Here is a 21,629-nt window from a genome sequence, read left to right on the forward strand (position 1 = left end):
ATTAAATAATTCGCATGTGGATCCGATTTGCTAGGATTTCTACTCCTATAAATAGGAGTGGTCATGTATTGATAATAATCATGGAAGAAAAATTAAGTTATTTTTATTATCTCATCTTTATCTTTTACCTTAGCTATTAGATCGTCCGTATCTTTCTAGGAATAGATTGTAATCGTAGAACCTTTCCAAGCTTCCAAACTCTAGCCACTATCTTCCTCCACGAGCCACCCTACTCTACGACTGTCCATCATCATACTTAGCCGTCCGCCACACTTTCGACGACTATCACAACATCGGATATTTATCGATTCTGACTTATGTTCACTATTTTGGTTTTATCTTTTCATTTGGATCTTCAATTTATGTAAAACTAAAATTATTAAATATATAACTCGTGTGAGGCTACCACCACAAAAAATTTCATAATTTTCTTATGTCCATATCTTGTTCTGTGTACATTGTATGGCTAGCCTCTATCACTTGTCACATCTCATCAATTTGGTATGTGAGCTAGTTGGATGGCATCATAAATACATCCTATTTATGTGAGCTAGTTGGATGACATCATAAATACAGCCAAATAGGATTTTAGTACACAAATTTCCTATACAAAAGTCTACTAGATGTAATCAACCTCTCTGTCTACTCCTTTAGATGGTGATGTACCAGAAAAATATAAGTAGCGAAAAGTGTATCATATAATTATTTGAAAATATTTGGATGTAATGTATTTACTCATATTACCAAGAGAAGAGAGGTCCAAGATTAATGAGGTCTTCTAAAGAATTATTTTCTTGGTTTAAGGTCATGAAGAATTTGGATACATGTTATGGAATCTAAAGGATAAGAATGCGATCAAAAGTATAGATGTAATCTTTTGAAGACAAGATGTTAAAGCCTTCGAATTATTCACTCCAATTAATCTAGATCCATTCCCTCCACCTATGGTTTGTGATGATAGCAGGGGAGGGAGTGCAAGAGGATAATGGCCAAAATGACACAGGTGCAGATAAGGCTTGTAGGTAATGATGAGCATGTTGAAACAGGAAGAACAATCTGCTTAGTATGAGATAACAAAACCTCATGCCTCCCTCCAGATATCACATTTCACATTATGTTCTTATAGATGAGGAGGAGCCAATTGTCACGACTTAACTCTTTTTATCTATTTGTTAGTTTAACTTTTTTTTATCGTTTTGTTAGTCTGCAATACTTCACCTTCTTCACAAGATGAAATAAGTTCCTAAGAAAAGATGGTGCAGAAGTAAGAATACAGAAAGAAACTTTAATAACTTAGAGAATACAAGTTTTCTTTGGTTTCATTCACTAAACTTTAGATCCCTATTAAGCAAGTTATAAGCCTTTATATAGGCCAAAAGAAACTTAGCTACTAAAAAATTACTTTCTCTAAGATATTTAGAAGGCTAATGAAAAGAACAAAACTCTAAATACTTTCTCTAGATATTTATTAAGCTAGAGATAAGACCAAGAGAGTCTATCTCTTATCCTTATCTATCAAGCTTATTCAGCAACTGATAAGCTCGAGTTTTGCCTAATTATTGCAATGTTGCTTATGCCTTTGGACATCCTTGGAATATCGGTTTAAACCAAAATTTCGATAAGGCATCACACAATACCATCAAAAAGCATAAAAAAAAAGGGAGAAATATAAGTGATTTCAAACTTTGCAAGGAGAGATAAAATTCTTGCATAAAAATCACACATTTGCCTTTGTGAAGCTGCCTAATGGTAAGATAGCACTCAAAAACAAATAGATCCACATAATCAAGATATATAAGAATAGCTTGGAACCCAAGTACAAAGCAAGATTAGTTTTCAAGAAAAGTCACACCATCATTTATATCCATACTAAGCCTATTCATCTGTATTTTGCATTGTACTTATCCTAGAAAATTCACTGAATTCTGACAAGCATCAGGTGAACACAAAAATCTTAGTTCTAGATCAGGCAAATGAGGATAATCTTCCAACAACGCTCTGTAGTCTCGTTAAAGATCTTTAACATATTGTCATTATCACATAAAACTGGAGTACGCACATAATATTCATGCCAATATACTGTAGAAGGAAGAAACATTTGCCATTTTTATCTGAGTAAGTTGCAAGTTTAAATCTGCAGTTGAGTAATATAGATAATACACTATTCGATATACATCATTAGCAATTAATATGCTAGACTTAAAGGAGAATGTACTCTATACAGCCATATCATATCATGTATTACACTTATTATCTCAAGATGCTGGCCATCAAGATCCTTAAAGCTTTGAAGCAGTTAACCCTACAACAAAAGTAGAAGGTAAACAATATGCCCAGAAATGAAAGCAAAACACATTTAAGATAAAAGGAGGTTGGTAGTACCAAGTTGTTTTGCATTCACAATGCTCGGACAAGCAGTTGGAGGTGGAGCCTTCTCATCCAAGAAAGGTTCGACCCGATTGGTGTCAGCCCACGCTGGATATCCTTTAATCTTACCCTGCTCGTGGCCAAAGAAGAGAAACTTGTGAATCTCTGTAACAGAAAAAAAAACCAAGAACAATCATAGAAATACACTTGTTAACCATATTGTACGTACCAAGACATTCAAAGCGGCAAGCGTTGCCATCCCTTCTCGTGTCCACTAAAATAACAAATAAATTGATCACACATGAATTTAGAAAAAGTATTTAGACAGAATGTAATTTGCACAATGTTCTTAAAGTTGTACTTTTCTATCTAAAGAAGTGTACCTTGGAGGCAGATGCAATGTGTGGCACCACAATTGCATTTTTCATGTCAGCTAATCCAGGTTTCATGAAAGGTTCGTCCTGTTAAACTTCAAGAGCTCTTAGTATATTATGAACAATGATTTGATACTTCAATAGGATAATGGATGTGAGGTTTCCATCCTTTCAATACCTCAAAGACATCAAGCCCAACTCGGAACATTGGATTCACTTTCAGGTGTTCAACTAAGGCAGCTTCATCAATTACTGGTCCTCGGCTTGCATTCACAAGTATTGCTTCCTGCAGTATAGCCCATTTATTGCCCTAAAATTGTGAAGTGCAAGAAAACAAACTACTAGCAGCATCAGTTGACTAGTTCTTGAGAAGGAAGTTTCACCTTCTTCATGATGGCTAGTCTCTCCTTGTTTATAAGATGATATGTAGTTTTATCCAATACTGGATGCAGACTTATCTGCAAAGAGTGAATGTTGTATTCTATTAAAGGGAAAAGAAGTATATATATACCAAATTTTATAGCTACAGTTCTTAAGCATAGAACCTTGTAAAATTTATCATATTAGTTCAATTTGTGTAACTCATGAAACCTTCAAAAGTATTACCACATAATCAAGAGGAGGAGGCAAAAACAATCATAAGTAATATTCTGAGTCTAAAAAGTGCCAGTGGTGTTGAAAAATAAAAGTCTGACCACATCAGCCTCTCTAAGTACATCCTCCATGGTAGCAGCTCTTTTCCATGTAACAGGCTGCTCACCATTTTCTTTCAGAAACTGCCCATATGCTGCAGGGGAAGAAGACATGTCAATAATATAAACATCCTTACATTATATATTGTGGAGAAACAGATAGATCATATGATGAAAGAAAAGACTATAACAGTATGCCTGTGACAAATTTCTCCAATCTTGTGGCCTGATACAGATCATAGTATATGAGGTTCATCTTGAAGCCCTCAATCTGCCAAAGGAAACATTAAATGGTAAAATATCACATGCAAGAAAGGAAACCAACATTTTGCATCATGAATACTCTTCTTCATCTAGTGCTCAGGTTAGCTTTTGGAGTGATTGCTTCTAGCGGCAAACATGAACTAATGAAATTAATGTTAGTGCTTGTTAAGGGAAACTAATTTTGTTTCTTCCTTAAAAATTTACATGACCCCTCAAACACTTTATTTAGCAGTGTAAGACTCTTTCTATGTTGATCAAGAGTAAGCAATTTCATTACCATTTTAAGTAAATCAATTGTCACAACTTCATTTGGAAGTAATTCCACCAATCTCCTCTTCTATCAGTTACCCTATATAATTATTGATTGAACCTTCTGTTACTAATCTTTTAACATCTCCTGACATGATTAAGCTTTACAATATAAGTAGATGTCAAGCATGATCCGCCATTGAGAGAGGATATATTACCATCATTCTGGCATATGCTGATCCTATACGACCAGCTCCAATCACTCCGACAGTCTGACCCTTCAGCAGATTTCCAACAAATCTACCAAGATCATGAAACAAGTATAAGATGATTCATTTACAATATTTTTCACCCTGGACAAATCACCACAAGGCTATAAATGTTTAAAGGCAATACAGATGAGGAAGCCATCCATCATAAAGGCCTGTTCTCATGAATTCATCTGCTTCAACTATTCTTCTGGATGCAGCTAGGGAAAGTGAAGCGGCTAACTCTGCAGTTGTTTCTGTAAGAACTCCCTAAAAAGGAACATACAAAGCCAAATTCAGCAACTTTTTATTGATTTCAGAAAAACTAGCATCAAAATTACTATCTTAAAGAAGTAAAGCAGAAGGACTCACTGGGGTGTTGCCAACTGCAATTCCATACTTAGTAGCAGCATCCATATCCACATTGTTATAACCAACTGCCATGTTACTAAAAGCAGTCCCACCTGCTTTCCTCAGAGCAGAGAACAGCACCTCTCCCCAATCCTCTGTCAACTGTGGGATCACTCAGACAATAAAACAAGCAATACCCAGACGCTAAAAATTAGAGTACAGTTCAAATAAATGTTTGCTCTACTTGCCTGCCCAATAACTCCATCACATTTATCACCAATAAGTGCAAGGATATCCTCAACAGACAGTATGGTCTTCTTCTCAGTGCATATCTAAAGACAGGAAGAGCAAGCATATCGTTAGGAGATTGCAGCGAGACCCAAGAAGGAATTAGTAGAGCAGAAAAAGAATTTACCTCAACGCGGCAATCTTGGTCGGTCATGAGACGAATCCAACGGGTTCCAGGCATGGGTTTGGTGCTGACGACTCTGTACTTGCCACTGGGATTCCATACCTCAATCGAAATGGGCTTTGCCATCGTAGACTCAGGAAGTGAAGATGAATTGCTTGTGAAGAGTGCGTGGAGAAGCGGAGGAGCTTAGTATACATACATCTATATGAGGCTATCAAATTAATGGGTTTTATCTGTAAGAGTAGAAATTTGTCTTATTTTTCTTTCTCTTTTTCTCAAGAGAAATTAGTTGCATGGTGTGTAATGAGTCAGGTAGAAGAGAATAGGGAACGTACATGGCAGTTGATGGATAAAGATAAGAGTATTTGACCAAATTAGCCCTCCTCATGATCTATTTTGAACACGTAGAAAAATTCGATAAAGAAACCCCACCCCCCAACTTTGTAGTTGGGAGTTGGGGGACCTCCCATTCAGTAGGAAGGGGAAAGGATAAGGTAAGGGATGGGATAAGTCTAGATTACCCCTGTCCTTCTTGTGGATTAGCTAAGGCGAAACAGGAAAGGGGAAGGATAAGGATGGAAGATTCGTATTTTTGGCGGGATTTGACTTTGTTTGTTTGAACTTCATCAGCTCTCAGTACTGTTAGCTTATGCAGCAATAAGAATATTAAGGGTTAAAGGGTTAATTACAATACCCTGTCTTCCTTTTATATTTAATGATGTTATGACAATTTCTCTAATTCCTTCAAATTTCACGTCTAAAACAAGAGAAGGAAAGAGAAATAAGGGCGGGCATCTTTACCCATAGTTTGTTAATTTTTATACAATTTAAAAAATTCAAGGAGTTAAAATATAATTAACCCCAAAATTAATGTAACATTGAAAAAGCTCTATATAACTTTTGTGAAATTGGCAAGATCCAAATTACACGATGATCTGTAAATATAACGAGAAAACAGAATGTAGAGATGTTTTCCAAGTTAATTGGGTCCATCTGCACAAATACCTTTTCTCCATTTACCTAAATAACAGTGTCCTCTGTGAACAGTCAATAGTAGATCCTTGTTTAATATTGACTCTTAAACTAAAGCTTTAAAATATCTCCTGCGATTATTATATCATAGCTTGATCTAAATTCACTGAGGTGAGTATCGAATGCCAACAATCATCCCTCATAACCAAATATATGCCACAGTCAAACTATAGTAGCAGAAAACAACTCCTCCTCTGTCAAGAAACTTGTTTGACATTATATAGACCAAAGGCCGTGCATCAGTGTCTGGAAGCATTTCATTTAGAAATAACTCCAAAATTGCTAGCTACATTGGAAAATTAATTCATTTGATTTCAGAACATAATGCAACATGAAGCGAGTGAGCAAGCATACAGCTTCATTCATAGTAAACGAATAAGAGTGTCTACTACAATAACAATATCATTCACTTATAGCATATCTATGACACACAGCCTGGGCCAAGAAATAACCTAGAAGAGCACAAGACAAGTAATGTAGAGAGTTTGTACTTTAGTATCCTTGGCGCAGCTGGGTTACTTGTGACGAGATTAATGCATACAAAACTTCACAAATGAAGCTGTACAATTATATTTGCATGCTAAGTTTCCATTCGTTGAGAAGGCGGGGGGCTTGTTTTTGTCTTCGGTGTGCCTGCATGAATATTGCAATAGGATGTCAAACTTCACCATTTTGCAGGCCAGTTAGCTGGTATCTAACTGGGATTTGACATCAAATCCCATAAACCTAAAAAGAGTGGTAAAAAGAAAGGGATAAAAGGAAAAAAGATTTGCATGCTAGTTTCGTTTATAAGTGAAATAGTACCATAAACCCCACGAATCTCCAGTTCACGTGTTTCTTGAACAAGGGCACAGCAGCAACACATCAGATGTGAGAGAAAATCATCACATAAACCTCCCTGCAAGCAGTTAGCAATAAGTCAGCATAATGGACCAAGAAAAATCTGCTCTTCTAAAAGCATAGTAATAAACCTATAAGTTGTATAATATGGTATTATGGGTTACCTCAGAAAAGCATCTGTCTCATATACACCTAAAAAGACAAAATTTGCTTAAATTCGAACTTATTTTCCAGTTTAAGAAATACATGTTTATGACTTCACAAATATAGCTCTTAACTGACCAACTACTATAAAAATTTAACATGTTAGATAATGGTGGTTTTTATCTTTTACATTATAACAATCCCCCCATTTCTAGACTTCAAGCATTTTGATGAACCAAAGAAGTGGACTTGACGTAAACAGTTGAGCATTTTTATTTATTTAATTGATTAGGTAGGCTTGGCAATATATGAAGTTAAGAGTCCATACTGATACCAAGGATGGCCGTGCCGACCGGCACGGGGCGTGCCGATTGGCACTTGCCGTGCCTGCGGCGTACCGGCACATGGCACGAGGGTGTCGCACGGCACTCCTCCTAACGCATCGCCGCTCACCATCACCTCGTTGCTTGCCGCCGCCGCCACCGCCCGCTTCGTGCCCTAGCCCCCGAGAGAAGATGGATCGAGACAGAGAGAGAGAGAGAGAGAGAGAGAGAGAGAGAGGGTTTAAAGTTTAAGTTGCGGGTACGGATTCGGATCCGAACCCGATTCGGATCCGAACCCGCAACTAAACCTCTCTTCGAACCCGCAACTTAAACTTTCTCTCTCTCTCTCTCTCTCTCTCTCTCTCTCTCTCTCGGGGGTTAGGGCACGAAGCGAGCGGCAATCGGCGGGCGGCGATTGGCGACGGCGTCTACAATGGCAAAGGTGAATATTCCTTACCTCTTTCTCTCATTCTCTTATGGCACAGCCAACAAGTGCCGCGGCACGTGTCGTGTCGTGCCGTGCCTCCGTGCCTGTGGCACGGCTATCGTTGACTGATACTACGTTAACTTACCGACTACTCCAAAAGCACAAGCTATTGGAGAAAGGTAGTTTTATCTTTTACATTCTAATAAAGTAAGACCTAATGTGATTAGGGTTGCCAAATAGGCTTGTCTCCTACACTGCTCAAGCTCAACTCAAGCTCGCTTGTTAAATAAACTAGAAATGCTCAAGATCAACTTCTCAGCTTGTTTTATAAATGAGACGCTCTCAAACTGATTTCAACTTCTCACCTGACTTGTGTATACAATGTGTGCTCAATTGAATACAAGTTGCTTTGCATGCTTCCCTGGTGAAGGAATGCGGCTCAAGTACTGAGAGCAACAATTTTAGAGTTTTTGTCAGACTGGCCCTTTTAGTCCTATGCAAGAATAATAGAATTTTGCAAACTGGTCTGAAATGTAACAGAATACAGATTATTTTGTGCTCACATCAAAATTTTCCTAACATAAAGTTCCCTTATGAGAAAATTCACTGTTCATCGAAGAGAAACAAATGCCCATTTCATGTGATTTACTTCGTATGTCCACCTTATATATAGAAAACTATTTCTGTCAAGAGGAAATCCAAAAGGAAAAGCCAAATATTACATTATTTCATTTTTTGCCAAGAATATACTTTAAGGTTGCCACAGCCAATTTATGAGTACCTTAAAGTACGAGACAATGTTTAGCTAAGAAGCATTTAAAATTTTCAAGAAATCATGAATGTACCATCAGCATGATTAAGTTAATCATGAAGATATCAGTATGGTGTTTTGATAAATGGAACTTATTGCAGAAAGGAGCAAAAGTAAGAACACTGAAAAAGCGGTAACAAATCACAGGAAGCTGCAAGTTCAAGCATTTGGACACATGATTCAATTAAGATAACTAGCAATTGCACAAAATGAACCAAAGCATACTTACTGTGATGTTCAGCAACTTACGAAGCTTTCTCCTTACACAGCAGGTGTAGCAACAACATGATAAAATTAGCGAATAGGCCATCAGGTCATTGCAGGCTTCTGCAGAAGCTGTTGAATGTTGTTCCATTTTAGTATAAATAATTGCTTCTAGGATCACAAGGATATAAGCATGGCAGGCCCTACAGCATCAAATTTCAATAACTTCTGGAGTTGCAATAGGAGACCTCAAACTCTAGGCATTTTAATTGTGGTCCTTCCTGAATTTGCTATTGGTTAAACAAATATTGATATTTACATTCTTTATGCTCATTTTTGTTTTCGTATTTATTTGACATAATTACGATGACTTCTCAATAACTGATATCATAGCATTCTGTATCTTCAAACTAAGTTTTATATCCAAGATTCTCAACTTCTTTTTGAAGTCAGGTTGTACTTTTGCCCATTGATTACTAGTAGATATAGTGTTAGAATAAATGTTGAGCAACCTTGTCATCTAGGTAAGGTGATCTTGATCTGGCTCGTAGTAGAAGTCTCTAGCATGGACTTCTGTATACTGCATGCAAAAGTATAACAAAGTCACAGGTTTCGCCCATTTATTACTAGTAGATATAGTTTTAATAGCATTAAAATGGTTGTCAGTGGCATTATAACTGCCAGCCTATTAAAGTTATAAAACTTTCCATATCAGCATCATGATTCAAATGAAATGAAATGATTGGTAGCAAGTTTAAACTTTCCAAGGGCAATTACAAATGACCTGGTGAATGCAGTCTTATGAATGTACATACTACAGATCAATTGGAAGAAATACAGTGTTAAAATTGTTCAGAAAAACAGGACTATAGAATATTGGATGCCAACAAAGATCAATTTTGTTTTCTCAATGGAGAAATCTGCAATATGCACTGATAGTTGTAGATGTGTACCATCATAATCATCACAGAAAATCAACATGTAATAAGCACAAGCATTGCTAATTATAGAGATTCCCTAAATTGTGAATGCCAGTGAAGCTGAATGTCGAACGCTCATCTTTTACCTATTTTATTTTTGAAAGTTTGTTCTTTCAGATCTTCTATTTGGTTCTATGACTAAATTGTGGATCCAAAACCGAGAGACTTACCTATGTCAAAAGATATTCTGTTTCTCCTTAGTTCAAGCCTCTCCATGTCAAGAGAAACTAAGGTAGTATTTCTGGTTGATTTCATGAGCTAAAACTGCAATTACTATGATGGGTAACTTTACATACCAACAAGGATTATTGAACTATGGAATGAGCACCACTTTTTTCCTAATTTTTATAAAGGTCGTATTCTGATTTTTGACAATTTTCCAGAGGGTTGACAGTGTTGCTACTTGCTAGATTGTTCCAAAACATTTTCTCTATCCTTCTAGAAGAAACCAACTCAACTTTCAGTCATGCTGAAGATCACATAATTGGGGAAAGACATGGACTGAATGATGACTGCCAGTAACTAGAATTATGGTAGGGTTGATGACTAAGTTCTGCAAAAAAGATTCTCAGATTCAGTAACAAGAATCAAGTGCACCACAAGTCAAGAGGACAAATTTCCTGAACTAAATGAGGCAGGGAAATATGGACAAGCATAGTATCGGAAACAAATCTTAGAAGAGACTTTAATTTGGAAGCAATAAACAATTTAGGTAGTTAGGTACAAAACATTGTTCAACTCAACAAGATATGATCATGATGTGTCAAATTCAGGTCCCGAGTTTTTTAGACTGATGAGGGTCATTTCAATGGAAGGATCCTTGGTTATGGTGTCAGGATTGACTTATTGAACTAAATCAACAAATCTTGAAGGGAGTAACTTGCAATAGATAAAAGGCCTGAGTTGTAATGGAACTGATTTCCGTTGATCATTAAGACTTTCAGAAAATTTATCATTCTTCAAGATTAGGAATGATCTTTTGAATCAGTTCTTTTTGCTTTTTTAGCACAAATTCATCTTGTTAAGGTAATATTGTAGGCAATGTCTTCACCTGGTATGTCAAGGCTTGCCCCATGCACCTTGTGAGATAGGTTTTGAGTTAAAGAATCAACCTCACTAACACCAAAAGGTAACACTGCATAAATCCTAAAATGCTCCGGTGGCAGGAGTCTCATGCACTAAGACACCCTAAGATTAGATTAGTAAAAGAAAGTGAGGGCTTATGTATGCAAGGAAGGTAGGCAATTAGGCACACATATACACATATGCATGCTGACAGAAATATAAACAGCAAGAGACAAAGATATAGCCATAAAAAACCTTGAATTATTTTTAATTTCATGGAAAAGTAACAAATTACAACATATGGAGGTTTCACTAGAGAATAAATAAGATAAAGATATCATAGATAATTTCATAATGTAAATTTCCATTTAAATATAAAAAAGAAAATTGCTTTTGTGAATATTTACGTACAAATTGGCCTGTTTTTGGCAACTGTAGCTATTTTTGCAAATGTCCCACAAGGATAAAAAAAGGTCTCCATACCTGCAAGTTATAAAAATATATTAAAGATCCATCATGCAAAAGAGAAAGACCTCCCAGGAATGGATATTGAGGCAATTAAACAAGAACGAAATAATTCAATGATGACAACCACTAAAACATGCATGATACCCTTGGAATTTATGTTGTTTCAGGTGATGGTCTGCTCTTCTATGTGAGCAATTAATATTTCCTTACTTTTCTGCTACTCTTCTTAATTTTCTGCTATTGTGATTTATTGTGCACTTTTCTAAATTTTCTGGATTTTGTTATGTACACAAACAAAAGGTCTAGACAGAAACCACCAAAGCAGAGCTCAAATGGCTGAAACCAAGAATCCATGCCATTTCCTTTTCTTCGAGGATATGAAAATATTTATGGTCATCGATCTAAAGTGTAACAATGTGTCTACTGGATCTCTACCATCAAAAGTTGCAGAGATATGGTGAATCAAGCATCATCACCATGGTACTAGAAGAATCCTCTAGAAAAGATCATATGAAAAAAAACAATGAGCAAAGCCAATTTAATATGTCAGTGTTTTAATAATTGTGTCCGAGGACTTATCTACAACAAAATAAATGAATACCAGTAGTAGCTACTATCCCCATATTGTTACTACTGTATCCCTTAACAGCTATTGCATTCCCCTTTCTGTAAACACTTCTATACTCAAGCACCGATATTTTCATTATTCAGCATCTCATGGAAGCACATAATAATTGCAAGTAATGAAATTTGGCATACATAGATAAGGTTCTGAACAGCAACCAAGCAAATCTGCATGCCATTCTTCATGTCTGTGTGAACCTCTATTTGAAATCAGATCATGGCCAGATGAAACTGGAGATGAGCTCCTGCATTGAATTTGTAAGAACTTCATAAGACCTTAGATCTAGTATGACCAAATTTACAGATCATCCTCCAGTTACATAAGTTGAATATGTATGAATAGACCAATAGCTTCTTGCAAGAAATGCTTTCCTATTTAATTGCCTATTGTAAGGTACCTTGCTAACGACATGCATTAGTTCTTGATGTAAAGGCACTACAGTCTCAATGCACAAGCCTTATACTTCAATTGGAAAAAAATAGTACATGCTATAGTATCTTGTCACCATGAACAAAAGCATAAACTATGGAGGGAAATGTATAATGTGTAGTAACAATGACTACACCAGAGACGGAAAAAGAAGTATGTGTGTAAATACACCACACCCGATGATGTTATTGCAAATAAATCTTTCCCCTAGCAATATCCAAATGATACTTGGAAACCAATTTTTGCACATGTGTGATTTGACAGCATTGAAATCTTATTCCCACAAAGGAAAACGACAAATAAAGAAATTATGTTTGGAAGCCAGACAACTACGTGAAAGCACATCCAGTATTGGCATATCTATATCAACATCCACTTCCCTTCCAGGACATGATCTACATCAGAAAATTTAATTAAAGAAACTAGTGTCTGTAGAGGCAGACATATTCTTTTACTTTGAATAGGCAATACAATTCAGACATCATATAAATCCAAAAGGTGTGAACTTGTTATTACTGAATTATATATATATATATATGTATGTATGTATGTATATGTAATATACATAAATTAATTCAGATAAAACAAGAGGCATATACCACAATCACCTCAATTAGTGTGCAAGGACCCCTATCACCACAACAGCATGGAAGGACCCCTAACACCAGCAACTAACTTGATTGCCCCCAAAAAAAACATTTTGAAACTTTAAATTTTATTTTAGGCCTGGATAATGTGTCTGCACAGGCTCCTACTGATGCGACTATGGTGCTGAAATTGCATCCGAATACAAGATTTTGTGCTTGTGATAGTCTATGACTCAATCAATCACAACTTCACCTACAACTTATGGCATTTCCCTTTTTTATGCTACAAACTATGTTACTAATAAAATAGAGTAAGATAAGTTACATTTTTCTTTAGAAGGAATCACAAAAACACTCGGGGAAACAATCATCAGGATATGATACTACAGAAATACAAATTTCAGCTGCTTGGAAGAAAGTAAATGCATACAAATTTCGGCTGCTTGGAAGAAAGTAAATGCATCCCATTTAATAATCAAATAAGAAAATACAAAAAAACTGACCTTGATGCAATATAAACATAATCTTGCTTGCTATGGTAGTCTTTATCATAGGAAGATGCTTTATTATCATTGTCATCCAAACTGACTGACTCCATTTTCTTGGAATTCTTGACTTTAGTCTTCTCTGGTAGAGAGCCAGCCACAGTTTCAGTCACTCCAAGCAAACGTTGAATAACTTCACACTGACCAATATCCATGTCAGTTTGAGATCTTTGAAGTTCTCTCTTGAGCTTTTCATTTTCTTTTTGAAGGGCTTCATTGAAGGGCAAGTTTGGATAAGAACAGGAAAGAGTCTTTTTTAATACCGTTGTCGCCTGATTCTTACAAGGATCTGGATTCAGTAATGCATCTTGCACCTTTTTGTCCTCTTCATCTAAAGTATATTCACATTGATCTTCTGAAATGTATTCTAATCTTTCCTGAGAAAGTGATACAAGAAAAAGCAAATGAAAAGAAAGGAATTAATAGAGAAATAGATTTAAAGTTAATTCCATTAAATAGTTAAATACTTTTATATTTAACATTCATACATTTGAATATTGATTAGTTTGTCAAGAACTCTTTGAGAAAAAAAAAAGGAGAGCCAGAATCAGGTAAATGGTAAATAGTAAATGGCATAGGAAGTTCAAATTGATTCGCAAATATTCGCACAAAAGAAAACTGGTTAGTGGTGAATCACATGTTTATCATGTCAATACTATGAGAAAAACATAGGACAAAGAGAAGTCGAAAGTTTAATGTAGAATAAGATTCTTCTTTCCAATAGTTTGCTGAATTCTTCATTACTGTGTACTACCAAAATATATGCTCATGTAGACATGCTATCTGTTATCCTAGAAGATAGGTAAAACTGTAAAAGATGCAGACAACCTGTTAAGCGAAGGTTTTAGGCTAAAAGGTAAAAGATGGTCATGGCCTATGAAAAGGACCTCTAACCAGAAAAATTGTCTTCATGATTACCTCATATTGAACTACATAAACAACAAAAAAGCAACCAGCTAGCGCAAGATGACCAGGCCAACAACCACCACTATCTTACAAATCAGAAAAATAGAGCATAATCAAGAAAATAATGTCAATAATTCAGCCAAACTAAGGCGCTTCTTGACGACTAAACAGACCTATCACTATGATACCATATTTTTCCAAGTTGCATCATCCATCTCAACATCTGCTTATCTCAGCAGTCAGAGAAGGTCATAACAATCAGATGCATGACAAAACTAAGTAATTTACAAACGAATCAGAAAGAACTATATATACTCATACCCTGACACGAGCATTATCCACGAGAGAAATTAGCGGGACTATTCTCAGATACCGGTCAATCTCATTTTGAGCCTTCCTGAATTGGTAGACTATGTTCCACCCCATTGCTAAGAGATACAGGTAGCTACGATCTTGGCAGCTGTTGACGAGAATGTAGGACCGCCGGAGGGCGTCCTCGAGCTGCTCCAGTGGCTCCCGGGTCTCGGGATACTTCTTGAGCTCTGAGATCTTGAGCTGCTCAAGAAGGTTACCAATCAACTTGAGGTGCTGCGCGAATTGCCGGCAGTTCCTTTTGTGCATCCTGGCCATAGTCGCTGCCCGGACGATCATACTGATCAGGCGCACGGCGTCCAGGCCCGTCAGTTGGGCCACATTTGAGAGCTCTCCAAGCTGGTCCCAAGAAGCCATTGCTCCCAAGAATCCAATCTAACCAACGTAACACCAAATTCTATGTCTTGGCCGGGGTTGACGCAGAAAATTACGAAAAACCAACAAACCTTTGCTTCTTCTCCAAGCCACCGTCCCATCCTTTTCCAAAATTAACACGGAATTCCATCTCTAAATCCTCCAGAAATTGAGAAAAGAAATGGCTTTTGTTCGATGCGGGCTCTAAATTTGGCTCTTTTACTTGATATTACACTTGCGCAAGATTTACAAAAAGGATTCAGAATCGAATATTTATGGTATCCAGCTGAAGCTCTTTATCCTCTCGTAAGCCTCTAACTCTCCCTGCGATCAAAGAAAACAACTTTTATATAAAACGTACCGTGGAAATTATCCAAGAAAATGTTCAGGTAGAATAAGATTTCTCCTTAGATGACCAACCGCGAAAAAAAAAAATCATTTTTATGCTTTATTTCTGGATGCCATTCTCCATTTCCTCTCTTCTCCCTGGTTGCATCCTCCGACCGCTTGAAGGCTTTGATTTCTGTGGAAGATCCTTAGAATGGGAAATGCTAATGGAAGAGATGCCGCTTAACTTTTTGGGTCTCTTTTGGACGTACTCTCTTCCACCATTGCCCTCTTCTTCCAACTCTTCTTCTCCTCCACTCTCCGTCCACCCCGTTTGAGAGCTCAACAGGTAGGAGTAGGAGGGAATAGGAAACGACGAAGGCACAATTAAGAGGGGCAGCTTGCGACTGTGAGAAAGAGTACCTCCCGTGAGTTGACGGCGTATAATTACGAAAATACCCTCTTATGGAAGCTACTGCACGTTCTAATCTTTTCGCGAGAAAGTAGTTTGGACACGCTGCACTTTGGTTTAATTATCATTATTTAAATCTCACGCCAACGAGGAAATACCTTTTACTTTATTGCGATTTTTTACAACCCTAAATTACACGAGCAAGTTGCAAAAGAAATTTAAGATAATGATTAAAGAAATAAAACAATGTTTATTCTCGCTATCAACTTTGGCGAATTTGGAAGAATCATAATCTATCACATTTAAGGCTGCTTACCCTCTTATCTATCATCCGTAGAGGAATATGTTAATAATGACAGTAGAGTATTATCATAACTCTCTTAATGATAATCAAGTCAATGAGGATTGAATTAAAAGATAATTCTTTTTTACTGACGATAAAAAAGGTGGAGCGAGTGGGTTTTCTGAGATGTTAATAGTTATATTCTGATTGCAGGAGGAGGCTCTTGTAACTGTAGTGATCTCATTTCTAGTGAGATTCGAGGAATATTATTGAAGCTAACGGAGGTCAGGCTCCATAATATTATTCTTAAAAATAAATTCTCAATTTTTAACTTAATTAATTCATCGAAATTTTAGTCCTCAACACTAACGTATATTTTAAACCATTTGTCTATCGATGTCATTGGAATGTGTTATTCATGACACACTTAGGATATATTTTAATCCTCTAGTTTTCCTTCAATACATTTTTTAACTAGAAATAAAAAGAGATTAGGTACTTTTGAGTTTTCTTTGCATATAAAGTTAAATATAGTAATTTTTATTTTATTTTATTTTTTGTTCAAATTATCTTTCTATTGAGATATAGAGAAGAGAAGGTTTTGTTGCGGATTTACTGCAATATGGATTTTGGTCAAATGTATTGCCACTTTTGCCTAAGAAGACTCAATAGAGTAATAAATACTACCACTCTTCTACTAGAAAATGACTTTATCTTTTCTTCAATATATTACATTATTTTTTTATGGAGCACACTAGCTAAATTTATGTATTACACTGATTAAGTGCAGAATAGCTATATTCATGTATTAAGTGCAAATTACCCAAATTTACACTTATAATTTTGTACTATGATGTGGTGTCACTTATATTCATAAAAATTACCCTTATGTTAGCCCCCATTTGCTTTAGGTTCTTTATCTTTCCTATTTATAGATTAGGAAACACTACTCTATCTGTGGCATTTTCAAATTCCACTTAGCTCTATCTTATAGATTCTCATAACAAAAATTTATTTAGTTGGACTCAGATCATTCATCCCAAACTCTTTAACAACTCATTTTATATCTCCTTTATATTCAATTCTACAATAAATATATCATTGATAAATAAAAATATTATAATATAAAAACTATCATGCTATTTATATAGCAGTAATACTTATTGGTACATCTATTGTAGTCATACATAGACAAAATAAACCAATCAAACTTGATAAATCACTGCTTGGGAGCTTGCCTCAAATTGTACAAGCTCTTTGAGTCTACACACCAAATTTCATTATCTTCAACGACCAAATTCTTGGGTTAATGCATATAGACTTTCTCCTCTAAATCACCGCAAATAAATATTATTTTTATATCTAGTGATTGTTAGGTTTTACTTAATTAAGTTGGTTTAGGCTAGCCCCATGAGGTGACTTACTTAGCTAATAAGTGATTAAGTTAGATTTTAGTTAAGGGGGTACTTTTGCTTATGTCATTTAGTGAAAAAGAAGATAAGAGAAAAGGAAGTTTTTTTCTCTCAATATACAACAAGGGTTTACAACTAGCGGATTTCTTGGTTAGGATCAAGGCACAAGGATTTTCTTCTTTACATCTACAAGGGTGTTCTTGCTTCAAGAAGTTTGGGTTTCTTTATTGGAAGTGTTCTTTAAACTTTGAAATTTGAAGCTAGGGCTATTGGTTTCTTGTGGATGGCATTCTTGTGACTTTGAGAAACTTATTGTGGTGATCTTCTTTGTACCAATTCTTTTCATAGTGGATTCAATTTCATGCTCCGTGAATTTTCCCTTTGAGAAGGATTTTACACATAAATTCAGTGTTCTAGCTTTCTTTGGTGCTTGATGTTCTTAATTACATATATTTTTTAATTGGCATCAATTTTAGACAGTGGCTGTTCAAGACATATGTCCGGTGACAAGTCCTTATTTTCTAATCTCAAAAAACATGAAGGGGGAGTTGTGACTTTCGGAGATGGTAATTCATCCAAGGTAATAGGTAAAGGAAAGATAAGTTCTCCGGGGGTTCCTATTCTTAAAAATGTTTTTTATGTTAAGGGCTTGAAAGCAAATCTTCTGAGCATCAGTCAATTTTGTGATGAAGATTATAAGGTAAAATTATTCAAAACTAATTGTACTATTCTAGATCATGATGGTAATGTTATATGTTATGGATCTAGAACATCTGATAATTGCTATGTTGTTGGAACGTCACATAAACTAAAATGTAACAGTGCCTCTTTCGACATTGCAGATCTTTGGCATCAACATCTTGAACATGTGAATCACATGCAATTATTTACTCTGTCCAAACAAGAAGTGGTAAGAGGAATACATAAGATGAATTAAATGTCAAAAAGAGTGTGCAGTTCATGTCAAATTGGAAAACAAATTCAGATCTTATACAAGAAGGTAAATGCAGCTACCACTGACCGTGTGCTACAATTAGTTCACGGACTTGATGGGTCCAACAAAAATAGAAAGTCTTCGAGGTAAATGCTATATATTCTTAATGGTCGATGATTACTCCAGATATACCTGGGTTGTCTTTCTACATGAGAAGTTTGAAACCTTTGAAGTTTTTAAATCACTATGCTTAAAATTGCAGAATGAAAAATCTACTACCCAAGTTAGGATTCGTTCTGATCATGGTAGAGAATTTGAAAATGAAAATTTTTCCATATTTTACAATTCTTTTCGTATTCAACATGAATTTTCAGCTCATATAACTCCACAATAAAACGAAATTGTGGAAAGAAAGAACCGAGTTGTGCGGGAAATGGCTAGGGTTATGCTTCACGCTAAAAAGGTTACTTAAAGGTTTTGGGCAGAGATGGTCAATACAGCGGTACATGTGATAAATCGTGTTTATCTAAGACCAGGTACAAAAATGACTGCTTATGAAATCTGGAAAGGTAAGAAACCTAGTGTTAAATATTTTTGAGTTTTTGGTAGTAATGTTATATCTTGCGTGATCGAGAATATTTGACTAAATTTGACACTAGAAGTAGCAAAGGCATCTTCTTAGGATATTCGAATAATAGCAGAGCCTACAGAGTATTTAATCTTGACACGTCTACTATTATGGAATCTGCTAATGTTATGATAGATGAATCCACGACTGATATAACTGAAGCTACTCCTATTTTTATTTCTGCAGATACATATGACGAAGAAATAGGAAAGGAGCTTGATCTAGAAATTGAGAATCAGGACAATGACAAAGTTGAAATGAACAAAGATGACTGTAACGTACCGGAACCATCTGCCAAAGTGAAAACAAATCATCTACTGTCATAAGTGATCGGAGACGTGAATGAACCAATTAAGACAAGACGACAAATCCAAAGTGAGATGTCATTTACTTGTTATACATCTTCTTTTGAACCTAAAAATGTGAAGGAATCATTATTAGACGATTCTTGGGTTAATGCTATGCATGAGGAATTAGAGCAATTTTATAGGAATGATGTTTGGTATTTAGTTCCTAGACCAAAGAATGTGAACATCATTGGAACAAAATGGATTTACAAGAATAAAAGTGATGAACATGACAATATAGTTTGAAATAAAGCTAGACTAGTAGCACAGGGATATACTCAGGTTGAGGGTATAGATTTTGATGAGACATTTGCTCATATTGCTAGATTAGAGTCTATTCAGATACTGCTTGCTATTACTTGCCATTTAAATTTTAAATTGTTTCAAATGGATATTAAAAGTGCTTTCTTGAATGGTACTCTGAATGAAGATGTTTATGTGGAACAATCGAAAGGGTTCGAAGATCAAAAATTTCCTTCTCATGTGTTTAAATTAAAAAAGGCCATCTACGGGCTAAAACAAGCTCCAGGAGCTTGGTATGAGAAGTTGACCACTTTTTTAGTGGATGCGAGGTTCACTCGAGAAGGAGTGGACAAAACATTGTTCATTAGACGGTTGAATAAGAGTTTAGTTGTGGCACAAATATATGTGTATAACATTGTCTTCGGAGCAACGAGTCAATCTTTAGCTAAGGAGTTTGCAGATTTAATGCATAGTCATTTTAAGATGAGCATGATGGGTGAGTTGAAGTTATTTTTGGGACTTCAAATTACGCAGTTGGAAAGAGGGATATTTATCGCTCAAACCAAGTATACTAAGGATCTTGTGACTAAATTCGGTTTAGAAAATGCACAACATGCTAGAACTCTATGAGTACAATTATCAAACTAGGTAATGATATTTTAGAAAAAAGTGTTGATCAGACACTATATAAGAGCATGATTGGTAGTCTTTTGTACTTAACTGCTAGTAGACCAGATATTGCATTTAGTGTCGGTGTGTGTGCTAGGTTACAGTCTGAACCTAAGGAGACACATTTGTTTGCTGTGAAACGTATCATAAAATATGTCGGTGGCATAGTTGACTTAGGTATCTGGTTTATTTATGACTCGGGAGCTATCATATCTGGATACACGGATTCTGATTGGGTAGGTTCATGTGATGATAGAAAAAGTACCTTAGGTGAATATTTGTATATTGGAAATAATTTGGTTGCTTGCCATAGTAAGAAACAAAACTCGATATCTTTATCTACTGCGGAGGTCGAGTGCATTACAGTGGGAAGTTGTTGTTCTCAGTTACTATGGATGAAACAGATGGTCAAAAATTACGGCATTGAACAAGATACTATGGTGCTTTATTGTGACAATATGAGTGCTATTAATATATCGAAAAATCATGTTCAACACTCGCATATAAAACATATTGATATCCGACATCATTTTATACGCGAGTTAGGTGAATACAAAATAATAGCACCGGAACATGTTGAGACGGAGAAACAATTGGGTGATCTATTTACAAAAAACCTTTGGATGTGACAATGCGCATTTTTCTACATTGTCACATCCATTTTCAGCCAAGTCGGTGGCTGAAATTTTTGTTGGAGATATTATTCGGTTACATGGCATGCCATTCACGATTATCTTGGATCATGATCGTGTAATTATGAGCAACTTTTGGATGAAGTTTTTCAGATTGCAGGGGACTCGATTGAACTTCAGTTCGGCCTACCATCCATAAACGGACGACCAAACCGAGGTGGTCAATCAGGGTATTTAGTAGTACTTGAGATGCTTTATTGGAGAGATGTCGAGATGATCGTTGGAGTTCTTACCATGGGCAGAGTTATCTTATAACACTGCCTACCATAGTAGCATTGGCATGACTCCGTTTGAGGTGGTGTATGGGCGCACGGCTCCGATAATACGCGCCTATGATTTAGTGGCATTTGCAGATCGGACGGAGATGGACTTAGCTTTGATGGATAGAGACGCCATATTAAGAAGATTACGTGCCTATCTTAAACTTGCTCAAAACCGCATGAAGCAAGTTTACGATGCAAAACTAGAAGTTAACTAATCGCAACTTCGGTCTGTTTCGGGTGTTAAAGCGTAATGGTCCGGTTGCATATCGTTTGGAGCTGCTTGAGGAGTCGAGAGTGCATCCTGTCTTTTATGTTTCATTGCTGAGGGAGTAGATTAGAGATCATGAGAT

General features: G+C 36.0%; 2 protein-coding genes across 4 annotated transcripts; both read right to left on the reverse strand.

The window, feature by feature from the left end:
* Positions 1–2,077: 2,077 nt before the first annotated feature.
* LOC140783874 (glycerate dehydrogenase-like) lies at positions 2,078–5,206 on the reverse strand. Its single transcript, XM_073130965.1, has 13 exons — positions 4,961–5,206; positions 4,794–4,877; positions 4,567–4,707; positions 4,343–4,464; positions 4,165–4,246; positions 3,632–3,704; positions 3,437–3,528; positions 3,125–3,199; positions 2,920–3,027; positions 2,751–2,828; positions 2,597–2,641; positions 2,383–2,497; positions 2,078–2,302 (listed from the first exon to the last, which is right to left on the reverse strand). The coding sequence occupies exons 1-13, from the start codon at positions 5,081–5,083 to the stop codon at positions 2,280–2,282; spliced, it is 1,161 nt and encodes a 386-aa protein (XP_072987066.1). The 5' UTR covers positions 5,084–5,206; the 3' UTR covers positions 2,078–2,279.
* A 1,124-nt stretch (positions 5,207–6,330) lies between these two features.
* LOC140783873 (cell number regulator 13-like) lies at positions 6,331–15,912 on the reverse strand. 3 transcript variants are annotated; one of them, XR_012108195.1, is made up of 9 exons: positions 15,490–15,781; positions 14,665–15,393; positions 13,396–13,814; positions 12,011–12,120; positions 11,195–11,266; positions 8,764–8,870; positions 8,089–8,169; positions 6,794–6,887; positions 6,331–6,622 (listed from the first exon to the last, which is right to left on the reverse strand). XR_012108195.1 is itself a non-coding variant. In XM_073130964.1 (8 exons), exons 2-8 carry the CDS (start codon positions 15,070–15,072, stop codon positions 6,570–6,572), a joined length of 1,263 nt encoding a protein of 420 aa, XP_072987065.1. In that variant the 5' UTR covers positions 15,073–15,393; positions 15,490–15,912; the 3' UTR covers positions 6,331–6,569. The 3 variants fall into 3 exon arrangements, 1 of the variants encoding a protein (XP_072987065.1); XR_012108196.1 differs by lacking the exon at positions 8,089–8,169 and having other exon boundaries at positions 8,764–9,318; XM_073130964.1 differs by lacking the exon at positions 8,089–8,169 and having other exon boundaries at positions 15,490–15,912.
* Positions 15,913–21,629: the final 5,717 nt, after the last annotated feature.

Source organism: Typha latifolia, chromosome 3 (genome assembly GCF_019914945.1).
Source record: "Typha latifolia isolate L0001 chromosome 3, TyphaL0001v2, whole genome shotgun sequence".
Taxonomy (NCBI): Eukaryota; Viridiplantae; Streptophyta; class Magnoliopsida; order Poales; family Typhaceae; genus Typha; species Typha latifolia.

Coding starts and splice junctions, on each gene's coding strand:
- LOC140783874 (XM_073130965.1), bottom strand. CDS start 5,083: ATGGCAAAGCCCATTTCGATTGAGGTATGGAATCCCAGTGGCAAGTAC. Junction 4,708..4,793: donor GTGATGGAGTTATTGGGCAG/GCAAGTAGAGCA, acceptor GTGATCCCACAG/TTGACAGAGGATTGGGGAGA. Junction 4,247..4,342: donor GATGGATGGCTTCCTCATCT/GTATTGCCTTTA, acceptor TGATCTTGGTAG/ATTTGTTGGAAATCTGCTGA.
- LOC140783873 (XM_073130964.1), bottom strand. CDS start 15,072: ATGGCTTCTTGGGACCAGCTTGGAGAGCTCTCAAATGTGGCCCAACTG. Junction 8,871..11,194: donor TGCCAAAAACAGGCCAATTT/GTACGTAAATAT, acceptor AACATTCAACAG/CTTCTGCAGAAGCCTGCAAT. Junction 6,888..8,763: donor GTAAGTTGCTGAACATCACA/GTAAGTATGCTT, acceptor AACTGCTTGCAG/GGAGGTTTATGTGATGATTT.